Source organism: Equus quagga, chromosome 13 (genome assembly GCF_021613505.1).
Source record: "Equus quagga isolate Etosha38 chromosome 13, UCLA_HA_Equagga_1.0, whole genome shotgun sequence".
Lineage (NCBI taxonomy): Eukaryota > Metazoa > Chordata > Mammalia > Perissodactyla > Equidae > Equus > Equus quagga.
In genome coordinates, this window is record NC_060279.1 from 90,217,634 (window position 1) to 90,230,859 (window position 13,226).

The window sequence follows — 13,226 nt, forward strand, 5'->3', positions numbered from 1 at the left end:
ATAAAGTCGTGTCTAATGATATATTTTAATATATTTTGCTTAACCCCAAGTATTTATAATGTAAACAATAATTAAGATGAAAACTTTTAATTTGATATTTATGTACTTTTATTCATTGTAAGAATTCAAAGTGTATGTCTTTTTAATTTACAGCCCTTCTCAATAGTACTAACCCCACTTCAGGTGTTCAATAGCTACAATGCATTTTCCTACTATAAGTCATCGTGCAGACATCCCTGCTGCTGAAGAAAGCTGTAGGTACCTGATCATCTCCTGAATGTTCTTTCAGAAAAGGGAATTCTCATCTTTGAAATGAAAGAAGTAAATTTGGAAATAATTTTTCTTTTCATCAGCAGAAAAGGGCAGATGGTTGGGTAGCAGGCTGAAATAATCCCCGTAATTCTCTCCAGTCTTGGGTTTTTCTCAGGTCTATAAAAAAGATAAAGGGTAATGAAGTTGTTTGCACAATAAAAGAAAACAAAGCAACTTACCAGCAAAAGAATGCTGTGGGTGGCTTTGATTTCCGGAGATGTCTGGGAAGACAGGCTGGGGCTGTGAACATACTGGGCTCTCTGGCGGTGCTTGTAGAGCAGACTCACCATGTAGATACTGGACAACATCATGAGGACCACAAAGAAGAGATCTCGAATCACCATGCCACTTATAAATGCCATTGAACGGTAGTGTCCCAACGGCTTACCTTCACAGTACAGTTGAGAGTATCCAGAACCAACAAATGAAGCATTGCGATTGGCTTCTACAGCTTTGATGATGTGGATATAGATGAACATGTTGATGATCCAGAAGAAAAGGAGAGAGGGAAAGATGCATGTAGAAAGTTTAGATTTAAGCCTTGTCCATATAGAAGTACTGGGGCTGATAGTGATGGCTTGAACAGCACTCAGGAAGGAGGTAGTACAGATGGAAAGACCCCGGGTAACTCTGTATGTGTACAAAGTTGCCTTACAACCAACATCATCCAGAAAATGCCTTACTCCAAAGGATGATGCGACATCTGGTATCAACTTGAACATGATAGTCAAAACATTGACCAGTGTCAGGTGTATGAATATCAAATCTACGGGCCTTTTCAGGTGAGATTGAGTGAAGAAGACATACATATATAATGTGAAAAGCACTGAGTTCCCTATGAACCCAATACAAATTGAAGATATGAGGAAAACAAGAAAAATAATATCAATTGAAAACATTATCTTATTGATGTTTTAACTAGCAAACAGGTTTCAAATGAAAAAATTGACTATATTGTGAAATTTTAACGATGGAGCTTGTGGAAGAATACAATGATTGACAATTTAGTGTGAGAGGTGCTTGTTGAAATTTTCAAGTCTTCTGTATTTCAGGCCAAGAAGTGTCACTTCCAGAGACTGGATCCCAGGAATTCTTGAGAACCTAGAGTGCAGAACTATGTTATAAAGAAGGGGGAATTCAAATTGCTAATTCAAATAGAAAAAAGTCGTTAACACTAGAAAAAAATAGCAAATTAATCCTAAAAAGAAATAAATGGAGTTGATATAAGTAAAGCAGAAATTAATAGATAACAACCTTCTATGGAAAGGAGAAACAAAATCAAAAGTCAGTTCCTTGAAAAGTTTAACAAAATTAACAAACCTAGGTGAGACTGTACCAGTGTCTGAAAGGAAGGCACAAAGAACATTAGGATTAAAAATGATAAATGGATAGCAGTGGAGAAGTTGCAAATAATAGAAAATAATGTGACACTAATATTAGATATATCAATAAACTTGAAAATTTATGAGATATGGAGGAAAATTCCTAGATGACTTAAGAAAAAATAGTGGAATAAGAGAAAGTCATCAAGGTGAAACGCTCTTCATGATGAAATTGAACTGAGGGCAAAAATCATTCCATAAGAAATCTCAAAGAATTCTTGAACGGTGAAGTACGCTAAACACTCCAGTAACAAATAATATCTACAAACGACTGCTGAGGGTTGACGAACGCAGAACATTCCACTACTCACATTATGAGGTTAGCGTAACCTTGGCAGCAAATGTAGCAAAGATAATAGGGGAGTGAAATTACACACTATTTTATGAACCAAATGAGAAAACAATTTATACAAAGTAGTTGTAACATTGCGTCCACTACATATACGTAAAAAGAATCAGCATTGGATCAAAGAATCATAGCAGACATGAAAAGTAATTTTAACATTTGAAACTTGATCTGTTTGATGACCCACACTAGTAGACTAAAGGAACAAAAAATATGATCACTTCAAAATGTGCACAAGATCATGTGATCAAATTCAACATATGTCTGATAAAAAAATTCTAGATAAGTATCAAGAGAAAGAATAACCTTACCCTGAAAACACTTTTACAATGTCAACAGTATCATATTAAATGTTACATATTGAAAGCTTTTTCTTTGAGATCTGCTACGAGAAAAATATCTATTTTCACCACTTCTATTTCTCATATTTTTACATTTCCTGGGCTTTATAGCAAACAAAGAAAGTAAAATTTATAAGAATTAGAAGGAAAGTAACACCATCTTTTATCATTGACAGATTCTATAAATTTTAAGAAGGGAACAGAATCATTCACTAAAATATTGAAATTTTTGAGAGTGATTTTCAAGGTTACTGAAAACCAAGTCAGCATAACAACCATTAATATTTCTATATGTCAGCATAAAAATAGTTTTAAAAGGCAACTTAAAGAGTGATGCCATTTAAATAGCATAAAATATGTTGAACTTAAAAATTAACATATAATAAAAATGTGTAAAACCTCAGAGAGGAAACAGTGTTACAAATTAGTCTAACTTTGATTAAAGCATTTGTAAATGAAAACTAATGTATGAAAATTTGAGACAAAGGCTACTATCTGTAAAAATGAAATGGGATGCTTGAAAAACAAAAGCACGGATAACGATTATTAGAAAAGTGGTAATAAAACGAAACTGAGAGGAAAATTCAAATGCAAATAAATGTCACTTTCCTGTAGGTATAGAGAATAAAAAAGACACATAAAAAATAAATAAGGGAAGATAGCCAATATATAGAATTGTATGGAATTTTCAAATAGTTGTGAATAATAAAAAGTCAAAATACGGTTAAGAAACTGTGATATGGTTTCCAAATGAAACAAAATTGAAGACCATGAAACAGTATTGGAGAACTGTAAGAGACAGTAAAGAACCGAGAAGAGGAAAGGATGATGAAAGTAAAAGGAAATATATGGAGGAAAAAGGAAATAGTGACAATACTATGAGAAAGAAGACCAAATATACTTCTATCAAACAGAAAATTCAGAGAAGGTTAAATCTGAAAAGAATGGAAGTCTCAGTAAGGAAGCTAGAATGGGGAATGGGAATCTTGAAAATGTCTTCATACCTCCTTCTCTTTCTCAACGCTGAGTGTGACACAATCCTTCCTACAGGCAGTCAGCTTTCCCAAGCAAGTGAGACATCTTGGAAAGGCTGGATCTGCCCCAGAAAGACTGTATATCAGGGCAGGATGGCAGGACTTCTGCTCCCAGTGGATCACCTCGTCACCTGCGGTCTCCATGACCTTGTTAACTGGGATCACTTTGATGTGCCCAGAGGAACAACAAATTACACTTCCAGGTGTAGAAATATTCTCCTGGTAAATTTATGGGGTTTATTGATCAGGAGTGCACAGTCACCATCGGAGGACGTACATTTTCCCAAATTGAACTACATCAAAAGTAAACTTTAGGATCTAGGAAAGTGATCAAAGTGCGTTTTCACTCAGCTGATGGAAATTCCTGCAGGACTTGATAAAACCTGAGTGCAGAGCAGCTCCTCAGAGAACACGTTCACTTTCCCACCTGGGCCTGGTGTGCCTCCTGCTTTCACAGCCTGTTTATTCTAAAGCTTTAGTGAGATATCACTGACATATAACATCTTGTAAATGTAGTATATACAATTGATGATTTGATACCTATAGACTGCGAAATGATATCCATAATAAGTTAGTTAACAGCTTAATCATCTCCCATTACCATCTTTTTGTGATGAAAACATCGAACATCTACTCTCTTAGCATCTTTCAAGTACACGCTACAGTATTGTTAACTTTAGAAACCATGGTGTCCGTTAGATCCCCAGAACTTATTTATCTTAGAACTGGAAGTTTATACCCTTTGTCCAAGATCTCTATTTCCTCCACCTCCAGCCCCTGACAACCACCATTCTACTCTCTGTTTCTAGGAGTCAGCCTCTTTTAAATTCCACATACAAGTAAGATCACACAGTATTTGTCTTTCTCTGTCTGACATTTCACATTGCATCAAGCTCTCGAGGTCCATCCAAGTTGTTGCAAATGGCAGAATAGCCTTCTTTTTTTTTTTTTTTTACAACAGAATAATTTCCTCTTGTCCAAAGGCCTAGCCACTCACAATTGCCCTATTTCATCCGGACTGTGTACACTGAGGTCCCAGCATGCCATTGAGGTCGGGAGAAAATCTTTCTGAAATGAAAGTCAAGAGTAAACATGAGAAAAGCTTCTGATGTTTAAGAGAAATAGAGAATGTGGCGGCATTTGTTTGTTTACTTCCAATATGCACTCGGTGTCTATGTGAGCTAGACGCCGTTCCAGCCACTGAACATGCTGATGTGGGGGATCAGAATTGGCCACCCCAAAATGTGTCTCTTGGCGTTGCCTTGATTATTTTTAAGAACAAAAGACTCTGAAAGAAACTTTGACCTTCCCCTAACAGACTAAAAGAAACTTAACATAAAAGACTTGTCTCAAGGACAGGCTATCACTATAGATAATTATGCGTAGCCATAGACTGGAAGGGTCCTTGCTAAGCCCACTCTTATCAAATTTCTGTTTACCAAACATTTTCTTTTCCATTTCCATGTGAATTACCATCCTTCCCTTTGAAGTCCCAAACCACCACCCCAACACCCTCTTTTGTGTTTAGCTGAGGAGGATATTTAAGCTGGCAGCCTGGCTATTTTTGTTGAGTTGCACAGTTTTCCTGAGTTTCTCCCATGTATCCATATCATGAAGCTTTGTTTGATTTTCTCCTGTTATTCTGTCTCATGTCAATTTAATTCACAGATGAGCCAGAAGGACCCAGAGTGTAGAGGATTTGTCTTCTTCCCCTACAGTTTGGTGACTTTGATGGGCTAGAACTTCACTGGCTGGCCACGGCTCACTCTGAGACCACTGCAGCCAAAAGATCCTGCACCCCTGACAAGAGCCAGCAGGAGGTAAGAGTTCTTAGCACACCAGTGTCCTCGATCTCTGCCTGCACGGTCCAATGGAAGTGAGAGGGGTGACCTGTATTTGCTTTTCTAAATTTAGATTAGCAGGAGAAAATATTGGTGAACCTACCTTCTTGGACTCCGTGAATCTAGGAAATTTGGTTTAGCACTCATTAATTGTAGACCCTTTTCCTCCAAGAGATGGTATTTTTCCTAGTCTCCGTCTTTTTTTGTTGTCTGTCATGATACACAGGCATCTCTATAAGCCTGTTGTCTGGGAATATGTGCATGAAATGAAAGCTGTTGCTAAGGGCATCTTGGAAGCCAAAAGGGCCGTCAATTTGGTGGGTGCATGTTGAGCAGTTAAGAGGCATTAGGCTGCTTGCCACCCCAAGAAGCCTCCTGTGGAAGGATAAGTTGGGTCACGGAAGGGGATAGATGACACAGGTGCCCCCGCCAACTTCAAGAAAACGTCCATGCAATGATGAGGTACTCTGTAAAGCACATGTAGTGGAGGAAGATATTTCCTCTACCCACTGGGTCCTTCTGGCTGGGCTACAAATTAAATTCATATGAGACAGACTAACAGGAGAAAATCAAACAAGCCTTCATAACATGTGTACATGGGAGAGACTCAGGAAAACTGAGTAACTCACTAAAATGGTGGAGGCTCTCATCTTAAATGCCAGCTTCAGCTAAAGACAAAGGAGGATGTTGGGGGTAGTGGTTTGGGACTTCAAAGGGGAGGAGGGCAATTCACATGGAAATGGAAAAGCAAATGTTTGGTAAATAGAACTTTGATAAGAGTATGCTTAGCAAGGATCCTCCCAGTCTACCAATACCCAGAGTTATCTATTGTGATGGCCTGTCCTGGGCACAGGGCTTTATCTTAAATTTCTCTTAGGCAATTAGGAGGAAGGCCAAAGTTTATTTCAGTCTTTTTTTTCTTAAAAATAGTCAAGGCAAGGTAGAGACACATTTTAGGGTGGCCAATTCTTATCCCCCACACACGCATGATCCTCAACTCCATGACACCTCCCTTCTAGGTATTATTCTGGCTCCAAGAGAGCCCAGTCATAGCAAAAGCTGTTAATGTGCATATTAGATGGGGTTTTTTCTTTTGTCTTCTTCTGCATCTTGAGAGCTTGCCTTTGTTACCTTTCTGGTCTCTGCCATCCAGAGGATCCATGTCCTGGCACATATCTGGCGACCAATCGAGTGGATTGGGGTTCTGGGAGACAGTCTCTTTGTCCGGCTGTGACAGCTCTCAGTGGAGTTTGCCATTAGGGGTCTCAATTGCTTTCATAAAGGGCCTTTGTCATCTCAACCTTCATTGCTTGTTGTGCAATGAAGGCCTTTGCTTTCTTAGACTATTTTTGGGAGTGAATTTTCTGGATCTCTTTTGGGGACACCTCTTATGTTCATGGTTAAGCTTATTAAGATCCTACTTGTCAATGTGGCCAGACTATAGATCATTTAAATTGGAAAAACTTCTAAATTGGGGGAAAAATTGTGAGAGCTCTCATCGTAATTTGTGTTGGTACCTAAGAAAAGGCCAAATTAACAAGGAAATGCAAAAAAAAAAAAAAAAAAAAAAAAAAGACTAGCCTTAAGACCCTGACCCAGGTTACAATTAAATTGAGAAAATGTAAAAGTATAAGTGTTGATAAGATTATAAAGGTTGAAATGTTTGCACTGACTTTACATAAAGAGGTTATATCAACTTTGCCTGAGTCTGTTTTAAAACGCCCGACTCAGGATACTTCCCCTGTCCAAAACTGCAAGACCAAGACCTATTGATAAAGTCCTAATGAAAGCTGTGATTAGAGGCATAAGAGTTGATGGAATTCAACTGAAATTTTGTGGAGAAAATAATGTATTTATGGGCTTTATGTGAAGTGATTGTATCTCTTTGTGCCTGATTGTGTTGTAGGGATAAACATTGTGGCTCACTGAGGAAACTTTCCGCTGCCTGACTATAAGACGGCATGGAAATCTGCCCTTCCGTCTTAACTAAATTTACAAAAGGGAAGTCAATAGGGTTGCCTGAGCCTACACCATATGAAATAAAAACTAGAGGTTAATATCAGATGCTAAAAAAAGGGTAATAAAATCCACAACCCATCCCAAGGTAAATTGGTCTAGGGTTAAATTGTACACTTATTAAAAGGCCCTTTGTTAAATGCTTTGTGCAGACTTTTTAAGGTGTGATACATTCTCCTGAAAGTTTTAGAGCATACAAGTCTTTCGATTCACCTCTTAGGTTAAAACTTCCCCTGATATAAAGAAGCAATTGGAAGTGTGTAGCTAGAAGGGTGGCTCAGCCTCTTCTTTTGTCTTTTCTCCACGACCTGAGAGCCAGTCTTTGAAATACAAGTGTTTCTCAGAAAGTAGTGAGTTTTTGCATTACACCCGATTAATAACAAAAATTTAAGGTCTCTGTGTGTGTACCTGTGTGTTTATGTGTCTATATGTGTGTTATATATGTGGGATGCTTAACCTCCAGATGGTATGGCCCAAATTAAGAGCTCTGTTTAATTAACTTAAAGTAAGTGCTTACATGGTTTTCAAGTTAACGTGATATAAAATAATCTTTGGTGAATGAAAGCTTGTTTAAGTTTGTTTGTTGGTTTGATTAAAATACATATGTCCTCAGAGTTATGAGCATTGGATATGATGCAGGCATGCAGCCTGGGTTTACTAGTTAAAAAAAGCTCATGTTATCCCTGTTACAAATTTGTCAACATAATAACTTAGAATGATAGCTAATTTTGTCTAATGTCTCATGAAGTTCTCAAGGGTTATGTAAACATAATTGTTAGGAAAAAATGGTTTAGATGTAAATAAGTGTTTAAACCTTTAGGAATAATTATATTTTATGACATGTATTTAATAGCTTCCAAAAATTTCTTTAGTAATTTGAAACTTTGAAGTTTTGCTCAATTAAATGATAGAAAATTCATTGAATATCTGCATTACTAAATAAGATAAAATATTAGACATTAATTACTAAATATAAGTGTACCTACTTTTGTCTTATTACAGAGTAACTAAAACGTGTTTGGGTCTATTGGTAAACATGTCTTGTGTTTTGTTAAAGATTGTACTATAAAGTAACACATTTCAAAAACCATAAAAAGTATTTATAAACTTTCCAAGCCACAGAATGCTAATGTACAAGAAAGTTTATAATTGCTTACTTAGTTTTTACTTAGAAATTGAGGTTCCAGGGCTGGTCAGGTGGTGCAGTGGTTAAGTGCACACATTCTGCTTTGGCAGCCCAGGGTTCACCAGTTTGGATCCCAAGTGCAGACATGGCACCACTTGGCACGCCATGCTGTGTGGGTGGGCATCCCACATATAAAGTAGAGGAAGGTGGGCATGGATGTTAGCTCATGGCCAGTCTTCCTCAGCAAAAAGAGGAGGATAGGCAGCAGTTAGCTCAGGGCAAATCTTCCTAAAAAAAAAAAGAAATTGAGGTTCCTAAGGGTTAAAATTTCTAATATGTGATTAAATCTACTAAAAATTGAGGAAAATATGTTTGTATTCAAGGAAAGTAAGATATACGTTTTCAGTAAAGAAGGTATCAAAGAATGGAAATATTTTGTTTGTTTTATTAAGAAAGATAAATTTGTCCCAAAGTACTAGAAGGGAAGAAAAAGGCATGAGATAAATTCCTAATGTAAAAGGAAAGTTATAGAAGCTTTGTAGAAGAGGAATTCTGAAAGAAGAGTTTTGAAGATGGTCAAGCTGGCTAAGATTAAAGTAAATTTAATTAAGTAAATAAGTTTTAATATCAAAATTAAGCTTGTGCAAGATTAGAATTTGTTTTTTTCCCTCTCATAGAAGGATAATTTTCTTGAACTTTTAGTCTGCTCTTGGTAAAGAGATTATGAAAGGTTTTTTTTTTGAGTAGTCTACCAGAAGGGTAGGTATTTTGTGTTTTATCAAAATAAATTTCCTATATTGTTTTTTATCAGGTCTTTAGTCACAAGTGCTAAGGTTTTTCTTACAGCTATGTAATTCTCTGCATTCATCTAAAATTCTTTAATTGTCACCATGATTAAATGGACAACTAAGTATTGTTTCATAGAGACCTAAGACATTATTTGGGTAAATGTTATTGATAAGTTTAAAAAATTATATAACATTCCTAAAATTCTGATCTGCCTTGGTTGTCAGCCATAATTCTAGTTTTTCTCTTAAAGTGTTGCATGTCACAGAATTTACCAAATTTCTTTGTCAATTGCCATTTTTAGGTCTTTTGTCATTTACAGACAGTTATTGTTTTACTCTGATGTTTTTACAAATATGTTTCATATTCAGAGAAATTCATGGAAAGGACTCTAACACTTCCTGTAGAATACCGGTTTCTGATAAACTTTCATATCATAAAACTAAACTGGGTAAGAAATTACAACACTCTAACAGAGGAACTGATTACTTCATGAAACTGCCAACAAAAGATCAAGATCAAGAGTTGATTATATGGGACTGAATGAACTGGTGAGGATGATTTTAATTTTTAGGACTTTTTGTTTAAAATATAGCTGATTTTAAAAAATGGGTTTTTTTTTTTTTAGATTTAAGGAAATATTTTTTCTTTCAAACTAGTATGACTTATGTCAATTTGGTGAACGACACCTTTGTAAGCAGAATGGAAACCTTTATTTATTTTTCTGGCTACCTGATCCTTCCAGGACTTGGAAACTCTTAATGAGTGAGTATTGTTTTCACGGCAATATAGTTATTTGCATAAGTTCAATAAGCATCTGCTCTTCGTGTAACAGGAAACAATTGGAAACATTGGTTATAATACCAAGGTTTTGACTGGAATGTCATGTATAAGAGAAACATACAGGCTCGGGTATAACAAGACAGCTTTTGAGGAATAAAAGTTGACTTTCTAGAATAAAATCACTTGTAAATATTGGCCCAGTACCTTGTTTACAGGGTTCTGAGCAACCATACTGGGTAAGTAAAGAAGCTCACTTACCTGGCAGGTGCAAGGAAACTTAATATTCTGGGGAACCTCCAGAGAAGAGAGGAATTCACCCAAATCTAAGGTATTCAGGTGAAGCCTGATGATAAATCCTTGGCTTGGCTTTCCTGGCCTCAAGAGGACTTTAAACTTTACTCTGAGATTCCTTACAAAAAGTTCAAGCAAAGCAGATTTAAAAGAGACTATATGATCAATAGCTATTCTTGCTGTACTTATGTAAATATTTGGGCCAAATTTATTGAAACTTGACAAACCAGTTAGTCTTAATTTGGCTATCTTTGATAAAAATGAGGGTAATTTCAGGGAGAATAATTATGCTTCAGTAGAAAGTACAGGACACATTTGTGGATATTAGGTTCTAGTTTTATTAATTGTCTTTGAGATTTTTATTTTCTACCTGTAAACTGGACTGGATCCCGAATTCTTCTAGTCTTCTGAAATATCTGGCTATAAATCTCCAAACTAAAATTTTCTATTTTTTCTATCATTTTTATTTGAAATCATTGAGAACTGAAACCACCCTTGTTCCTGAAGTCCTGCAAACTGAAGCTGGACCGTTTGATATAAATGTCAGAGAAATCTCCACCATAGCGTGCCTGTTGCTCTGTAAGCCACTCAGAAGGATAGCTGAACACTCAATGACATCATCAAAGACTTTTCAAACTGCAAAGGACTCTTCAACCCTAGTATCTAGAAATCTTGACTGGCCGTCCCCTGGACTGAGAAACTGGTTTATAATCTTCTTCAACCATTAACCTTGTTTTTCTATTTGTTTCCATAGGAATACTTCTTATTAAAGACCTGATTGCTTGCTTCAGATTGATTGTCTTTGGGAGCCCACCTCCATCACTGCCTTCTAAAATGAATTTAACTGGACTGATCTATTATCAGGACTAAGAAAATGTGTTCGATGAGATGGAACTATCTACCACTCAGCTTTGGGACTATGCAATTTCTTAAAGTTTCAAAGGCAGGACTGTGCGGGATCAGAATTGGCCACCCCAAAATGTGTCTCTTGGCCTTGCCTTGATTATTTTTAAGAACAAAAGACTCTGAAAGAAACTTTGACCTTCCCCCTAACTGGGTAAAAGAAACTTAAGATAAAAGACCTGTCCCCAGGACAGGGTATCACCATAGATAACTCTGGGCATCAGTAGTCTGGGAGGGTCCTTGCTAAGCCCACTCTTATCAAATTTCTGTTTACCAAACATTTGCTTTTCCATTTTCATGTGAATTGCTTTCCTTCCCTTTGAAGTCCCAAACCACCACCCCCAACACCCTCTTTTGTCTTTAGCTAAAGATGATATTTAAGCTGGAAGCTTGGCTATTTCGTCGAGTTGCTCAGTTTTCCTGAGTCTCTCCCATGTATACATGTTATAAAGTTTTGTTTGATTTTCCCCTGTTATTCTGTCTCATGTGAATTTAATTCACAGACGAGCCAGAAGGACCTAGAGGGTAGAGGATTTGTGTTCCTTCACGACACTAGCAACGTGGAAGGAGACATCGACACTGCTTATTCCCATTTGGGGCACCACACAGAGAGCCAGTAAATGGCACAAACACACCCAAAGATTCTCACAATCAGAACGCGAAGACATTTCATAGAATGGAGGCAGGACCAGGTGAGGGAGGTACACGGAGCCATCACCTGCGGAACTTGAGTGCCCTCAACCCTGAATTGTCACTGGAACCCCTATGTCCAGCCCCAACACATGGGCGAGACCTAAACAAGAGGGCATTTGGCCTGGGACAGGGGTGACACATCCTAAAGCTGATCTGCAATCTGCGGACACTATTGTGGGGAAGAGGGGAGGTGGGGTTGTGGAGGTTCAGTGGAAGACACATGACCAGGTGCTGAGGACTGCAAGGGGCAGAGAGTCAACTCCATCAATAGGGTGACAATATTTTCCTATACTAACAAAATACATCAGCAGATAGAGACAAAGCTCATTTGAAATAATTGGAAAATATTCCACAATATGGACTCACACATTTTTTTTTAAGCTCTTCCCCTTTTCCTAGGCATTCAGGTTGGTTTTCTATTTTTCCACTACAAACAATGCTTCAAGGAAGACCTTTCAATGCAATTTCCCTGGATACGGGTGCTTCTATTTTTTAGATTAGATTTCTAAAAGTGACTTTATGGTAAAGTGACATTTTAAATTTAATCTATGTTTTAATATTATCCAAAAAGTTTAAAGCAATTTTTAGTTCCTCTGCCAATTTTGTCCTACAGATAAATCCTTCTAGAAATTCTTCCTTGCATAATATTTCCCAAGGCAATAACTTGCTACTTTTGAAGACATTGCAGTTGTTGGAGCACAGGGCTGGCTACCCAAAAATACCCCACAATAGCATACTGATTGCGTTGGATTAGAGTTCCTTGAGAAGCAAAAAGGGCATTCTGAACATCCTGCCTCTATTCCCTCTGAAAACAGGAAATAATCTCCCACTTAAAATGCTCCCCTGCATTCTTATCACTAGAGCACCCTTTTCGATTGAGAGCTGAGAAGTCTGCATAAACGAACTTTGCTAATTTATGACTTTGAGCTTAAACTCTGCATAAATCCCTCAGTAATTATGCACCTCAAATCTAAGTTTTCGCCCTGTCATTCCTCATGAATTTCCTATTTCTTTGTGTAAACTACATATTTACTGCCTGCTTTGTGCACTCTCTGAACATTGTTTCTCTCTGATCTGCAATGTGTAGGTATTAAACTGAGTTTTTCTCTTGTAAATCTGCTCTTATGTCAATTTTACTATTGGTCCAGCCATAAGAACACAAGAAGGGTAAAAGGGTATTTCCACTGCCCCAACATAGGTACCAAGCAGAGGGAGGCTTTTGCAAAGAGTGCTGTATTACAGTTTTTATTTCATTTTGAGTGATTGGAGGACCTAGAGGAGGTCTTTGGCACATTTTCAGGGAGTTCCTAAATTTCAAAAAATTATGTTTCTGATGCTTAGTTTATATGAACTGATAAAACATTTTATAAGA

The 13,226-nt window shown here is 37.1% G+C and overlaps 1 protein-coding gene across 1 annotated transcript; it reads right to left on the reverse strand.

The window, feature by feature from the left end:
- Nucleotides 1–266: 266 nt before the first annotated feature.
- LOC124249737 (vomeronasal type-1 receptor 3-like) lies at nucleotides 267–1,211 on the reverse strand. Its single transcript, XM_046681013.1, has one exon. The coding sequence runs from the start codon at nucleotides 1,209–1,211 to the stop codon at nucleotides 267–269; it is 945 nt and encodes a 314-aa protein (XP_046536969.1).
- Nucleotides 1,212–13,226: the final 12,015 nt, after the last annotated feature.